The 15,565-nt window shown below is 51.2% G+C and overlaps 1 protein-coding gene across 6 annotated transcripts in view; it reads left to right on the top strand.

Moving 5' to 3' along the window:
• Positions 1 to 15,565, top strand: part of AGAP1 (ArfGAP with GTPase domain, ankyrin repeat and PH domain 1) — a 573,926-nt gene that overhangs the window by 514,032 nt on the left and 44,329 nt on the right. For all 6 annotated transcript variants that reach the window (XM_069584757.1, XM_069584767.1, XM_069584775.1 and 3 more), the window contains one exon: positions 311 to 533. In XM_069584757.1, the coding sequence (XP_069440858.1) occupies positions 311 to 533 (223 nt within the window). The remainder of the gene's footprint in view (positions 1 to 310; positions 534 to 15,565) is intronic.

Genomic DNA, 15,565 nt, shown 5'->3' with positions numbered 1-15,565 from the left:
CTGCAGAAGTACCCAAACGTGCGTTTTTTTCTCTCCAAACCCATGCTTTCAGTTGTTTATTGTGTGGGAAATTCTGAGGCCTTGGCCAAAGCCTTAGATGTTTGAAAGTTGCTGCCATCACGTCAGACCTTCTGAGACGCCTAAGACAGTTCCAAGTGGTGTCCAAGGGAGCATGTTTAAGGCCCTGACTCGGAGGAGGGACTGCTGGAGTGGGAAGTCTGGCTAGCCGTTTCGCTCTTGAGATCCAAGGGCCTTGGGAGTGAGTGATTGCGGTCCAGTTGCATCTGGCATCCCCTTCCTCCGCCCGCAGATCCCAACTGGGCCAGTCTGAACTTGGGAGCCCTCATGTGTATCGAGTGCTCAGGGATCCACCGGAACCTCGGCACCCACCTCTCTCGAGTCCGGTCTCTGGACCTCGACGACTGGCCTATTGAGCTCATCAAGGTGATGTCGTCCATCGGGAACGAGCTGGCCAACAGCGTCTGGGAGGAGAGCACCCAGGGGCGGACGAAGCCCTCGCTGGACTCCACAAGGTAGGGGTGCGGGGAGGCGGGTGCTCATGCGGCCTTCTGCTCAACAAAACCGGGAGTGACCTTCGCGACAGCCACCGTGAGAACTGCCCCGGGCACCCGTGGGAAGGCTGATAACCCAGCCAAAATGTCTGTGTTTAAGATTGGTCTTCCACAGACGTGGATAATTCAAACTCCTTAATTTTTCATGTTTGTTTTTACACTTTGGGGATTCCTCTCCCTCTCTTAGAGACGTATTAAGCTTCTAACCTGATGAATGTATCCCTTTAATTAATACATTTCTAATAGGCATAAGCTGTGCTGTTAACACTAATTACGGAATTTGGGATTCTTTTGATTTTGTTATTCTTATGTCTTTGATAAGCATCTATTCCATTGGCTCCACTCCCCTCTGACCTCCCACTAAGTGAGTTGATAGTAACCAAACATATTTTATTTTCTAAACTGTATTCCTAACACATTTAATCAACCAAGTTCGGCGTACGTAATGTGTGGTGGCTGCTCATTAGTGTTAATTGTTACCCAGTGTAAAAAACGCATTTATTTTGAGCCCATTCTGTCTCTCATTTTTCATTTACAGCAATTATAAGCCGTTTTTGAGTACACATGCATATTTAATGTACCTAAGAGGTGATAAAATGGCGCGTCTTCTGAGAAAGCCTCTTTCACGGAGGCAGGGTGGACCATCCCATCTCTGAGGCTGTTCTGAGTAGGCACGTTGTGGCGTCTGAAGCAGAGGCGTGGTGGGTGGGCGCAGCCTTCACGCCTCAGGTGTGTGCACGGTGGAGGGGGAGGCTGGGTCTCCCAGCGCCAGCGCTGATGTGTTTTGCCAGTGATCAGACAAGGAAACCTGGGTGTCCGTCTATGGGTGGGCCCCACGCGAGGAGTAAGAAGTCGGTTTCTGTCAATAAGCAGTAATGGTGTGGCAGGTTGGTGGGCTTCATCAGCACTGAAAAATGAATTTGGGGTGCCCCCTTCGGTTCACTTTCGAGAATGAAGCCGGTGTCATTAACTCTACTCTCCGCATTAGATGCTCTGTGGACAGGGGGTGGGGGACTGAAAGGTGCATGGCGTCTCTCTGCTTAAAACCTCTCAGCTCGGCGCTACGAGCTCTTACAGAAGTTACGTCGTGTAATATGCCATGTGAGCAACGGTCCTACAAACTGAAGACATGATACACTTCTACAGATTTTAAATTTTGATGTGACGCTAATATGGAAATTACTGGCTCATTTACTAGGGCCATTCTTCAAAGATTAGTTCATGTTTTAATATGTATTTTTTCATACATGTAGTTTCCCTAGAGGGTAGTTAAATCTGAAAAAGAAAAGTGATCGAAAATTGGATTGAGCTTAATGTGTGAATGCAGAAAACACTGAAGTAAGCTGGGAAAAGATTAGTTTCATACATCACTGTTTGTATGTAAAAGGAGCATACTTTTTAATACCATGAATTAGAAGAGTTTGTTTTCCCATCTGTCATAACTAGAAACTGTTTAGAATGATTAGAAACAGAGATGCAGAGTACGTGTTTAACTGGGAAATATTTTGTAATAGTTTCATCTTCATAAGTGAAGACTGTGTGTAAGAGTATTTTGTTACTCTGTCTTGAGGGTTGTAATTAAGTTCCTGAGTGCATGACTTTCCCTTCTGTGCAGGATTATATATATTGTATCTTTACAGTTTACAGAAATTTGCGTCTTCCTTTCTCACAGGTGGGGTCGTTGTCGTGAACTTCCTATGGTGAGGATGGTATGCTTATGTGGTCTTGCCCAACATAACTTTGGACTTTCTAAATTCTGTCCAACTCTTAAGAAGATAAAACATGTCTGAGAATTGACTGTGCCTTTGGTCATTCTCCCAGGGAGTTGTAGTTTTAATTAAACTCAGCAAATATTCATCGAGTGCCTCCTCATGGAACAGAAGTGGTCGCCAGGTGATGACCTTAGGTCTGCAGTGATGGGTGTGTGTGTTCAGAGCCAGCCAAAGATGCCAGGACGTGGCATTCAGAGACGGGAGGGGTCTGTGGTCTCAGGGAAGTTCAGGAGAAATGTCTTCTGAGCTGGGCTTGGAACCATGGAGTGGTTCTCCAGGCCTAGGGGTGTGGGGAGCGTGTGGTGGAGGCTTAGGCAAAGACGGGAAGGCAAAAGGGGGCCCTGGGAGGTGGAGCCGTGGGTACAATGGGGAAGGACAAGGCCATGATGGAGCAAAGGCCTCGTGAGTCAGGGGCAGTGCTTTTAGAGCGATTCTGGGGGTGGGTGGGCTTCCCTGGTGGCTCAGCTGGTAAAGAATCCACCTGCAAGGCAGGACACCTGGGTTCAATCCCTATTTTGGGAAGATTCCCCTGGAGAAGGGAACGGCTACCCACTCCAGTATTCTGGCCTGGAGAATTCCATGGACTGTATAGTCCATGGGGTCGCAAAGAGTCGGACATGACTGAGCAGGTTTCACTGTCACTGGGGGTGGGCAGAGGGTGGGCTGTTGGGGCTATTTAAGTGTTCATGGCTGTCCTCCCTGTTCCCGGGAGGACCAGAGGCAGCCAGCAGCATCATAGGAAGAAACAGAGACAGGCGAGGAGACCAGTCTGAAGGCAGTGGTCCTGGTAGAACAGAGGGAGAGCCTCAGATACTCAGAAACAACTCAACATAATTGCGTCGTGAAAACCCAGACCCCCACCTCCTCCACTACCTCCTGCAGTTTCTTCAAACAGAAAGAAACACTAAAAAGTTTGCCCTGGAATGTCCACGTGGAATTCCACCTACAATGTGAGAAATGATGCCTGGCCTGGTCCCTGCCTCCCCAAGACCAGGAGAGATATGCCCCCCACCCACCCCATCTTGCTGTCTCCTCAGGAGCGGTGCTCGCTAGCGCAAACAGCTGGAGGGCTTGCTAATGTGGCCCTAAGGTAATACTAAAAAGAAATATTTTAATAAATTTTTATCTCCATCTGAGGAAAAGCCAAGTGCAATATATCCAGTCTAATTCTTTGAAAAGGGGCCCAGCTGTTTTCCCGAGAAGCTCCGTCCATTCTGTCTTGTTCAGAAGATTCATTCTGACAGTGGCATATAATTAGAAATGTGCTGTTCCTCCCCCAGCACGCACGCATGCACGCACACACACACACACACACTCAGGAGCATGGGGGAGTAGAACACAGCAGATCCTTCAAACACACACACACACACAGGCTCAGGACCGTGGGGAAGTAGAACCTGGCAGATCCTTACACACACACACACACACATACTCAGGACCATGGGGAAGTAGACCCTGGCAGATCCTTCTCCCAAAAAAAAACCTGAAACCACCTTGCACGGTGTCACCCAGACATGCGGGCGACACAGGGAAGCGGGGTCCTCTGGCCAGCCGTCTGTCCTCTGCACCCTGATTAGGGCAGCTTTGGACGGCTCATAATTGGTTCCAGCGATTCTCAGCTGCCCCAAGAACTGCCGTTCAAACTTGAACAGCACAGAGATCAATCGAAGCTGACGGCGGCAAAGCCGTATTGACTTCCCATTCCTAAACCGGGGGATCATTAGTCAAGAAAAGCATCTTTTAATTATTCCCAGGAAGAAAAAAAAAATCTTTTTTTGGATGGATTCTGCAACAACTGCCATTTTTTTTCCCTGGTGCATTCGATATTAAATTTATCGTCGTGGGAGGGGAGAGGGGGCCCTTCATCCTGCTCTGTGATGGAGGTTTAATTTGGAGAAAGGAGCCAGTTAGAGATCGATGTGGTAACAATTAACTACATCTGGGGTGGAATCAGAATTCCCCTCTAATTGCTATTGATACCATTTAAGCACACACTTAAAATATTGATTGTGAATGGGGCTGCAGAGGTAGGGGCGAGGTGGGAACAGAGAGAAGCAGCGTTAGGGGCTTACAGAAGGGCGGCCTGCTGTCTGCAGGCCGGTCAGCACCTGAGTGTGTGGTTGCCCCTGACAGTACATTGTCATGTGGACGCCCTCGGGGCCTGGAGCAACCAGGCAGGGCTCCAGTACCCGTGTCAGGACACGATTCGGAGGTAAAGACATTAAAACAGTCATGTGCGTCTTTCTGGAGTGAATGAGTGAGACAGAAAACTGCCTAGCTTGGAATACACGTGTCAGGGCATCTTGCAGCCTCGGAGCCTTGGAATCCCTTGTGTGTTTGTGAGCAAAATGCCCAGCACACGATGAAGCCGTCTCCACAAGCCTCTGTGTGCACCCTGTCACGCTCAGCCCCGTGCTGGTGTTCTCGGGGGCCAGTCTGCATCACTTAAGGCAGATCCTTCTTCTTGATCCCATCCCCCTTGCACTTAGAAGCTTTTTCGATTGACTTGCAGGGAAAAGAATGTCCTACCAGGACCGATCAGAGCCCTCCGCAGCCGCATTCCTCTTGGCAGCAGCTGAACTCTGCTGGGCTGAGCGGCTCTCTCTTCATCTCCCATCTTTGTATCTCCAGGTGGTGGGCTTTGGCCAAAGCCCGGGAGGGTGTGCAGGGACCAGTTGCTATTTGCATTTCACGGCAGGTAGCCTGTTTACAAGGCGCTTTTGGGGCCTGCTGATTTGGTCTAGGAAATCAAAGGAACCTGGAAGTGGAGAGCTTGCATTTTCAATTCCATGAAAGAGCCCTTGGGAAAAGCTCTGAGCCCAACTGAAATCATCCGCCATCTCTTTGATCCCACTCGGAAGGGACCCCAGCTTGCAGATGGGTGTGAGTTCCCTTCCCTCTCCAAGCATCCTTTCTCTGGGTTCCATCATTTGACAGTTCACCTGCGCCCCTAGCCGCCCCTCTTGTCTTTAACCTCTAAAACCCTGTCAGTCCGAGAGGAGGACGTGGGGCTGGACGTCAGGAATCTGCGTGGGAGAGACTGACGGGCCGCACACTCGCGGGCCGAGCGGGTCCGTCCACCCGGTGATCCGAGTTCCGTGTCCTTTTGATTTCCGAACGCCACTTTCATCTTATTTATGCACATGGAGATATTGATAAAGGGGAAATGTATCCAAACTGAAAATAATTGGATCCCCACCGCTCCCTCCGAGATATTAAAAGCAGCCCCACTTGGCCACGTCTCTGTCTCGTTAGGTTTGATCGTTAAGATCACAATATCGTAATCTCGGGCTCAAATTTCTGGCATAAAGATGCACTGATCCAAATGCAGCCTCGGGGAGCGTGTGGACCCACGCGGCCCCAGGATTGTCTCATCTTATTATTTTTCCACAGCTCTTGGCCCCGCTGAGGTCAGTGTTTTTTCTCTTTTGAGTGTTCCTGTATGCTTGACACCTTTTCCTATTTTCTTTCCTTAAAAAAAAAAAAAGGAAAAAGAAAATGGGCAGGGGGAGGAACATGGGGGGGGATAAAAAAAGGACTTTGCCGTGATGACCAGAACCCATCTGCAGTTGGGTGACATCTGCTCCCCACATGTCACTTCCCTCATTAACAAGCAATTGAATTAATTAAATGCTACTCAGAACACGCATAACAAGCTACCGGCAGTGTCCAAATTAGCACTGATAATCAAGGATGATTTCCTTTATTATCCTGCTAAGTGGTGTGCAGACTCTGATCTCCCTGTCTGCCCTCATCTATTTACATACCCCCAGCCTCTGCCTTTGGAAGCGGAGGTTATCTTACCTAGTTAATTTGCCACGATCACCGAGCATGGCGGATTGATGCCCTGCCTCTGCCGCCAGAGCTGCCGCGTGCGGGGGTGGGGGGAGGGCACCCTCTCCCCCCTCCCCGGCTGCCCTCCCCCCAGCCCAGCCTTTGTATCTCAAGCTCACTGATAAATTAAAGGCCACCCCTGTGGTCTCTCAAGTGAGTAATAGAGGCAGAAATTTCATTTTGCAACTGGCTGATTTAATGATCCAAAGGGTAATTAATGGCCTGATTATCTTAATGTTAAATATGTCCGGCAGCAATTACTGTGACCTCCCGCTTGTCAAGGTCCGGGCTGTGCTCTTCTTTCAATTAAGTTCTCTGGGGCTTAATGGTATGAATAAACTCCTCTGATTCTGTCATCCCAGACGGACGCAGAGGGTTCAGAGAGCTGGGGGCTCCTCGGGAGTTTTAATCAGCCCCGTCTTCGACTCTGGCGATCAGAGTTAACAATTATCCCAAGGACAGCCTCACTTCTCTTCTTCCCCATGCAGGACCAACCCCCCACCCCACCCCACCCGCCCTTTCGTGTTGTTGTTTTATTTTATTTATTTTCTCTTATGTGTTTCCGCGCTCGGAGGGAAGAATTCTGTTTGCGGAGGGAGCCACTGTGCTCCGGCAGGCTCGTCTCTTCCAATATAAATTATCATGTGAGCGCTGTGGTTTTTCTGTTTGACAGGCTTAATTAATTGGCAGGAGCCCCCGAAAATGACAGTGCCACTAATTGCAACTCCGGGTGCATTTCTGTCATCACGGCGTGCCTGTCAGCGGGCATGCCCTGGCCCCAGCCTCCGGAGCGGGGGGCCCGCCCTCCCAGCCTCAGGTCCAGGCGGGGACAGCATCCTGAGAATGTGGGGACAACTGGCCGGCTTCGAGGAGCCTTGGGTTTGCAGGCACGCCGTACCCCGCACAGGAGTGACATTTACTGCCTATGAAGTTTACACGTCTGTGGCTCTGCAAACCCAGCAGCTGCTCGGGGGACCTAGTCTTTGACTTCAGATATTTTAGTGACTTCTCGGAGCAGGGCAGCTTGGAATCAGACCCCAGAGCTGTAACTCAGAGACTCTCCTTGACTGGACGGTCCTCATTAGCACGTTGCTAAATAAGCTAGGGTTTCCCTGAGCTCTGCACCCAGATCAGAAATATTTCACTGTAAGTATTAAGCTTTCAGGGAAGTGTCCAAGTGAGAAGTGCATTAACACTGCCTCAAAAATAATACCTGAAGATTACAGTTGACAACAGACAGAGACGTTCCTCCGGTAAACTGTAGGCAGGGAGTGTGGAGGGAATCCACGCATTGGCAGCGCGCTCTGATTAAGCTCTCTGGATAGACCGGCCCTAATTATAAGAAAGGCGGATCTAACAAGGTTCTCCATTAGGTTAAGTAAAGTGGGAGCCACGTCTTGCAGCATAACTCTACCGTCATCTGCCTTTGAAGCAGGCGGTCGAAACAGCGCTGTCGGTTTATCACGTCTGCCTGCCGCACGCGAACCCGTCTTTTATTTGATCCTGCGGGAACCAAATGTGGGGGAGCCAGCTTTGCCGTCTTGGGTTGAAAATCACTCTCCTTTGCTTTCTGAAATGTAGCCATGGAGACAGTCAAGGAATTTCTTCACGTTTAAGGGTTGTTACTGTCGCTGGTAAAGCTGAAAATGCAGTCATCTGCTCATGTCCATTTCTGTAGGGGCCCTGACCACTTCCGAGCCCGAGTCCGTTTGTGATCGTAGATGGAGCAATGTGATGTGCAGATGAACCATTAAGCTTGAGTTACGTATCATGAGAGACATTCTGAGCGGGTGCCTAGAAATAGTGTAAGACAACTGCCTGTGTTTTGATTCCTCCACAGCAGAGAATTTTCCAGAGGGTCTTTCCTCTCAGTGATGTTTGGATCATTTTGCAGCAGAAACTTTCTTTCTTCTGAGCGAGGTTCTGCTTTCTTCTTCCTCATAATGAGGAAGAGGCCGAAGCAAATAAACCTGGCCCAGAGCTCACAGTGTGCGTTGCTAAGTCGCTTCAGACCCGTCTGACTCTTTGTGACCCCATGGACCATAGTCCCCCAGGCTCCTCTGTCCATGGGATTCTCCAGGAAAGAATACTGGAGTGGGTTGCCTTGCCCTCCTCCAGGGCATCTTCCCAGCCCTGTGTCTCTTGTGTCCCCTGCATTCACAGGCGGGTTCTTTACCACCAGCGCCACCTGGGAGGCCCAGCTCACAGGGGATGAGGCACTTTTTCTGAGCACAGGCCATCCTGCACATCGGATGACCCCTCCCTTTCCCAGGTGGAGAGACTGTGAAGTTAGGGTCCTGGAGCCATTTATCTCGGGTCACCCAAGCCTCAGGGACAGGTCATTTGAACTCAGGACCTGGCTTCTGATGCCCGCCCTGGTCCTCCAGCTGCTCCTGTGCTTTTCATGCTCAGCATCACGTGGCCACATCCGCCGGCTCGTTGTGGCGTCCAGAGGTCCCACTGTGTTTACACGTACCCATTCCCTCTCCCCCGCTCAGCCCCAGCTCATGCTCCTACCAGCCTGTGTCTGCCTTTAGATATTATTACTGTAAATTTATTATGTATAATAATGTAACTGTAATATTTTTCCACTTATAAAACCTCGTAGCCTCATTCATGGTAACTTGAGGATAGTAAAGCATCATTCATTTTAGTTTGCATTCCTATGGCAGACCTGATTGTTTTAAGTTACTCAGTCATGATTCTGAAGTTTTAATTTTCTGATGTCCGTGCTAATCCTGAGAGCCTCTGTGGAAAACAGTGCTGAATGAAAAATGTTTTTAAAAGAGTGCTGATGCCTAAACAGATGCGTGAACCAATGTAGTCAAAGGGTTCAGATTCTCCCATAACCACGTCCTTCTCCTGCCTGAACCCCTGACCCAACAGTGTCTGTTGAAAACATTCAGCTTATTTTCCCAAAAGCCTCACAACCATAGTTTTTGTTATCTGCATGATGAAATGTGGAACTGGACCAGAGGATAGTTCTGGTTCCACAGGCAGCATCATCTATGATTGTGATTTTTTAAAAACCAAGCATTTTCTCATTTTTAAGATGAAACTAGTCATTAATCTGCCCACGTAATCATGCGATTTAATGCTAAAAGTGAATCATATTTAGGAAGTTTCCTGGGCTCTTTTGTCTGGAAATCCCAGTCAGCTTTGTGCCTGGGTCCTGCATGCTGCTGGGGAGAGAGGCAGGAGACCCTTGCCCGCTCAGGTGCTGGGGAGGGTCTGCTGATGTAAAGGGCATGGTCCGTGTTGATTTTGCTTTGTATCTGCAGAGTGGTTCATTGCAGCATTAGCAGTGCGCATTCCTGGGCCCCATTCCAAACATGTCCCTGTGGCGGGGCCCAGTGATAAGTTTTAGCTCTCTAGGTGATTCCTGTGCACATTAAAATTTGAGAACACTGGTCTCCACCAGGCAGTATAAACAAATGCCCACAGCCTGTGTGGGGTCTCTCTCCCAGCCTTAGCCCAAGACCCTGGACTTTATTCCTCATTTCTGAAGACCCAGGTTATCAGCCTTCTTTCTTTACCAGACTCTAATTGGGCCTGGCATATCCAATATGCCATCCCAAAGACGCTATATCTCTATGTCTGCCCTAGTCCAAAAGGGTTATATACTATGATCAAATGTCATTTTCCCCAGGAATGCAAGGTTGGTTCAGTCAAAAGTGAGGCAGTGTAATAGTACACCACCTCAATAAACTAAAGGACAAATACTGCATAGTCATCTCAAGAGATGCAGAAAATACATTTGACAGAATTCAGTACCCCTTCATGACATAGACACTCAGCTAAGTGGGAATAAAAAGAAACTTCCTCAACCTAATAAAGGACACAGCTAACATCAAACTTAGTGGCAAAGTACTGGAAGCTTCCACCCTTGGATCGGGAACAAGACAAGTCCACTGTCTCCACTCCTCGACAACTTTGTACTGTAAGTTTAAGCCAGGGAATTAGGCAAGGAAAAGAAACCAAAGGCGTTCAGACTAGACAGGAAGGAGTGAAACTGTCTCTGCTTGCAGATGACATCATCTTGTATGTAGAAAATCTAAAGGAATTCACAGTAAACTATTAGGGCTAATAAAGGACCTCAGCCATACACAAAATTCAGTTGTAGCTCTATGCACAAGAAATAGACAATCCAAGATAAAAATTAAGGGTACCATTCCATTTACAAAAGCACCAAAAAGAATAATATGCCGAAGAATAAATTTAACCTATATACTGAAAGCTACAAAGCATCTTTGAGAGAAAATAAAGAAGACTAACAACTGGCTGGTTCAGAATTAAGAAGGAGTACAAGGCTGTATATCGTCACCCTGCTTATTTAAATTATATGCAAGGACATCATGGGAAATGCCCGACTGGAAGAAGCACAAGCTGGACCCAGGATTGCTGAGAGAAATATCAACAACCTCAGACATGCAGGTGATGCCACTCTAATGGCAGAAAGTGAAGAGGAACTGAAGAGCCTCTTGATGACTGTGAAAGAGGAGAGTGAAAAAGCTGGTCTGAAACTCAAATTCAGAAAGCTAAGATCATGGCATCTGGTTTCATCACTTCACTAGATAGAAGGGGCAAGAGTAGAAACAGTGACCGATTCTGTGGCTTCCCTGGTGGCTCAGTGGTAAGGAATCTGCCTGCCAATGCAGGAGACGTGGGTTCGATCCCTGGGTCAGGAAGACCCCTGGAGAAGGAGATGGCTTCTCACTCCAGTGTTCTTGCCTGGGAAATCCCGTGGACAGAGGAGCCTAGCAGGCTACAGCCCATGGGGTCACAAAGAGTCAGACGCAACTTAGTGACTAAACAATAACAACAACGACAGATTTTTTTTTTCTTGGGCTCCAAAATCACCGTGGATGGTGACCGCAGCTGTAAAATTAAAGACACTTGTCCCTGGAAGGAAAGCTGTGACAAACCTAGATAGTATGTTAAAAAGCAGTGACATCACTTTGCCAACAAAAGTCCATATTGTCAAAGCTACGGTTTTTCCAGTATCATGTATGGATGTGAGAGTTGGACCATAAAGAAGGCTAAGCACCGAAGAATTGGTGCTTTCAAATTGTGGTGGTGGAGAAGACTCTGGAGAGTCCCTTGGACTGCAAGGAGATCAAACCAGTCCATCCTCAAGGAAATGAACCCTGACTATTCATTGGAAGGACTGATACTGAAGCTCCAATACTTTGGCCACTTGATGCGAAGACCTGACCCATCTGAAAAGACTTTGATGTTGGGAAAGGCTGAAGGCAAAAGGAGAAGGGGGCGACAGCAGATGAGATTGTTAGACAGCACCACCGACTCAATGGACATGAGTTTGAGCAAACTCCGGGAGATGGGGAAGGACAGGGAGGCCTGGTGGGCTGCAGTCTGGGGGGCTCGCAGAGTTGGACATGACACAGTGACTGAACAGCAAGAACCAATAACCGACAAGACGCCCATGTTCATGGAGCCAAAGACGCAATATTGCTGTGACAGCAAGGCTCCCCAAAACAATGCACAGATCCGACAGTCTCTTCCCGAAGCACAAAGGCCTCTTTTTGCAGGAGTGGACAAGCTGATGCCATACATTCTATGGAAACTCACAAGACCTTCAGATAGACAAAACAATTTTCTAAAGGAATAACAAAGTTGGAGGAACCATATATCCTAATTTCAAAGCTTACTACAAAATTATAATAATCTAAGATCGCGATGCTGCCATAAGAATAGACATACAGCTCAACGGTATAGAATCAGAAGTCCTGAAATAAGCCCATCCGTCTGCGAGTTCCCTCGCGGGGAGCCTTCCCAAACCAGACTACTGCCTCCCATGTGGTCACGCAGCTCACGAGAGACCTTCGCAACTGAAGAGCCTGTGGCCCAAAGCAAGGTGACCTTGGCCCTTGATACCCAGCACCCTGAAGCCATCGAGGCCAGAGGCGAGCTGAGCCCCAAAGGCCGGGGGTGGTGGCGAGCCAGTCCTTGGGAGACTGAGAAGGCTGTTGTTCACTGTCCTCCCTGCAAAGCATAACCTCCAGGGTGGATCCACGTGGCCCGTCAGCATTGTGAAGACCGAGTGTGCCAGCTCTCGCATGCCTGCCCACTTCTGACAGCACCCGGGCAGGCAGGCTGGTCCCCCCCCCCCACGCCATCCCCCACCCCACACCATCCTGCCTTGCCAGCCCCCCGACATCCTGACAACCCTGAGCACAGCGTCCTGATGCTTAACGTTTCCCAGAACCCCCCGGGGGTCACACAGCAGGTACTCAGTGACAGGGAGTCTGTTCCCAGGAGCCCAGCTCCAGAACCCACACTCCAAGCCTCCATGCTTTGCCGCTGGGCTTTTGGGGGTCGGTGGCCAGAGGGTACTGCCTGTGGCACCAGACAGCCATGAGACACAATACAGCTGCCCTCAGGGCTCAGCAGGACGCAGAATAACAGATGGCAGCGTGTCTGCGCCTGCCCCCCCGCTCCTGCGCACACCCAGTAGGCAACTCGGGGCAGGGGCCTCACCCTCTCCCGTGCCCACCCCTTGCCGTGTAGCACGTGGTCTTCTTTCCGGCGCTTGAGGACCACGATGCCCCCTGAGCACGGTGGAGACTGGTGACTGGAAAGCGTGACAGCCAGCATTTTTAGTTTCTTGTTCGGGCTTAGCACGCACCGAGGGACGACCGGTCAGTCTCCTGCACGTCCATCCTGAAGCGTTGAGTTCTGCTTTCCCCAGACTCATGCTGGTTGCACCCGCCTGCCTCCTCGAGGGGAGGATTTGCTGGTCAGCCTTTGTCAGGGGTACAGACTACCTGGGGCTGGGACTGTGTGTCTGCTCTTGGGAAGGCTGGGGTTCCTTTGAGTACTTTGTATGAAAAAAGAGAAGAAATCAGGAGCACTTGGGGATGCTTATTAGAAATACCGATCTCGTGTAGACTTCTAACCCGGGAGTGGGAGGTTTTCTCCCTGACAGCAGGTTCCTTCCTTTGTGAAATCTCTCTTGCGTCTGTTGCAGGAGGCTTAGACAGCAGCTCTCCGGAGAGGACAGAGGTGGTAGTTATGGGAACAGCCCACGCTGGGTTCTGGTCCTCACTCTGCCCCTGGGAGTAAGTTAGCAGAGCATGCCCAGGCCTCGGTCTTGTCATCTGTAAACCGGGAGCAACTGTGCCTGCTTCCTGAGGTGCTTGCACAGGTCAGGTGGGAAGATGCCCTGGGCCACCCACAGAGGCTCATCTCAGGCTGCAGAGAGGGCAGAAGCTGAGAGCGGGGCCGGCCTGGCACCCTCCACGTTCTTCCAGCTCAGTTTCTCCGCGTGCCTTGGTCCACCTCTTTATCCAGAGCATTCTCGGACCCGGTGTCCCCACACCCCAGTCAGGGCGGAGACCTCGGCAGGTGGGACCATGGGGCCAGTGGAGCCCTCACACCCAACCAGCAGCGCCCAGTGTGGGCAGAGTGGGAGCAGGACGTGGAGGCAGCCCCCAGGTCATTGGCCCAGCTCCAGGGAGGCCCAGAGACCCCCGGTGTGGATGGAGTGGGTGGAACAGGCTTGTTCTGGGACATGGTGAAGGCCAAGCCTCACCCCAGACATGTCTTCCGCCCTCCTTAACCCGCAGCCCTGTTGTCGAATGAGCCACCTTTGCTGAGAGCTGAGGGTCTGGAGGTCTGCAGGTCAGCAGGACTAGCCCCTGCCTTTCTCCCTGGACTCTTCAGGGAGGCAGGCATGCTCTAGGCAGCTGCCGAGTGAAAGTGAAAGTACTCAGTTGTGAATGACTCTTTGCGACCCCATGGACTATACAGTCCATGGAATTCTCCAGATCAGAATACTGGAGTGGGTAGCCTTTCCCTTCTCCAGGGGATCTTCCCAACCCAGGGATCCAACCCAGGTCTCCTGCATTGCAGACGGATCCTTACCAGCTGAGCCACCAGGGAAACCCAAGAATACTGGCATGGGCAGCCTATCCCTTCTCCAGGGGATCTTCCCAACCCAGGAATCGAACCTGTGTCTCCTGCATTGCAGGCGGATTCATCACCAACTGAGCCATCAGGGACGCCCCCAGCCAAGTGGCCCGGATAGGGCAGCCTCAGCCGTGGGAGCGTGGCCCCTGCCCGGGAAGTGGCTGCTGGCTGGGGGCTGCCGGGACAATCCCCGGGCTCTCCGCCCCACCCCGTCCGGGCACCGGGGCCTGTGGTCTGCGGCCACGGGGCAGCTGTGCTGCTGCTTTGCTGGCCTGGGGCCTGACCTCCAGGCCTTGCCTGCCCTCCTCTGTGAATGCTCACATGCAGCGCTTCAGCCCAATTAAGGTGCCTCCAGACCCTGACCGGTCCCCTGCCCTCAAACCCCAGGAGGCCAGATAAAGCCAGCCGCCTTCATCCCAGCTCAGCCTTCACAGTGAGCAGAGATCGGGATGCAGAAAGCCACGGACCCAGGGCAGAGTGGGAGGTGGGGAGAGACGCAGGTGGAGGCAGGAAGCGGGGAGACCAGCAGCAGCTTCCCAGTCGTGTGGTTTCCTACAGCCCGTCCCCTGGAGGAGGGTGTGCTCTGCTGAGACGGAAGCGAGCCTTCCGACTTCGAAACAGCTTCCTGAGAACTCACTGGTCTCAGCCCAAGGTTGAAGAGGACTCTGTTCCTCACGTTTGCCCACCTGGCTTGGAAATCGTGGGGCTAGGGGAGGCTGAATTACTTATTCAAGGGCAGGGAACGCGGCTGCCGGCTTTGAGTTAGGAGCCCACGGCTGGCTCTGCACCACTCACCCTGTTGTTGCGCCCGCTGGGTCCTCTGCACCTGCCGGTCGCACTTGATTTCTGAAACGCGCTCCCAGCACCGCGGCTGGGTTTCATCTGGCCGTGAAGCCGCCATCAAAGGCGGTCCCCTGACCCACGTGTTCACAGGCAGCCTGGAAAGCTTTGCTGTCCCGTCGCTAACACTCCTTCGGGCTCTCTGCAGAGCAACCCCGGTGTTTGGCCAGCCCGCAGACACTTGGGTGATTATCCAAAGTCGGGGTTGGGGGGGGGTTGCCCACGGGGGCCAGAGCACAGAGAATGCGTGTGTTTACAGTGCAAACGTGTTTCCTGAGGTGAGGGAGTGGAGTCCGGTTGTTGCTACAACAGCCCGTCTCCTGGCGCTTTTTGAAAGGGGGCTCTTTGGACGGTGGCCTCACGCTGAGCCCAAGTCCTACAGTGGCCACCCGGGCTGTGGTTTAATGAGGGACCCAGGGCTGACGTTCCAGACACCAGCTCTGACGTGGCCTTCCCAAACCCTAGTGCTGCCCATCAAATACCTCATCGGCTGGGGCACCGCTTTAGCCGCTGAAGACAAGCTTGTGGGTCTCCATGGCTTCTCCCTGCGGCGCTTCTGCCAAGATTCGATGGAATGGTTGATCTCGTGGCCCGGAAGGCCCCCATCATCATGTGTCT

The sequence above is a fragment of the Ovis canadensis genome, chromosome 1 (genome assembly GCF_042477335.2).
Source record: "Ovis canadensis isolate MfBH-ARS-UI-01 breed Bighorn chromosome 1, ARS-UI_OviCan_v2, whole genome shotgun sequence".
Classification (NCBI taxonomy): domain Eukaryota; kingdom Metazoa; phylum Chordata; class Mammalia; order Artiodactyla; family Bovidae; genus Ovis; species Ovis canadensis.
The sequence above is the reverse complement of the archived record's forward strand: the minus strand, read 5'-3'. Positions and strand labels throughout refer to the sequence as shown.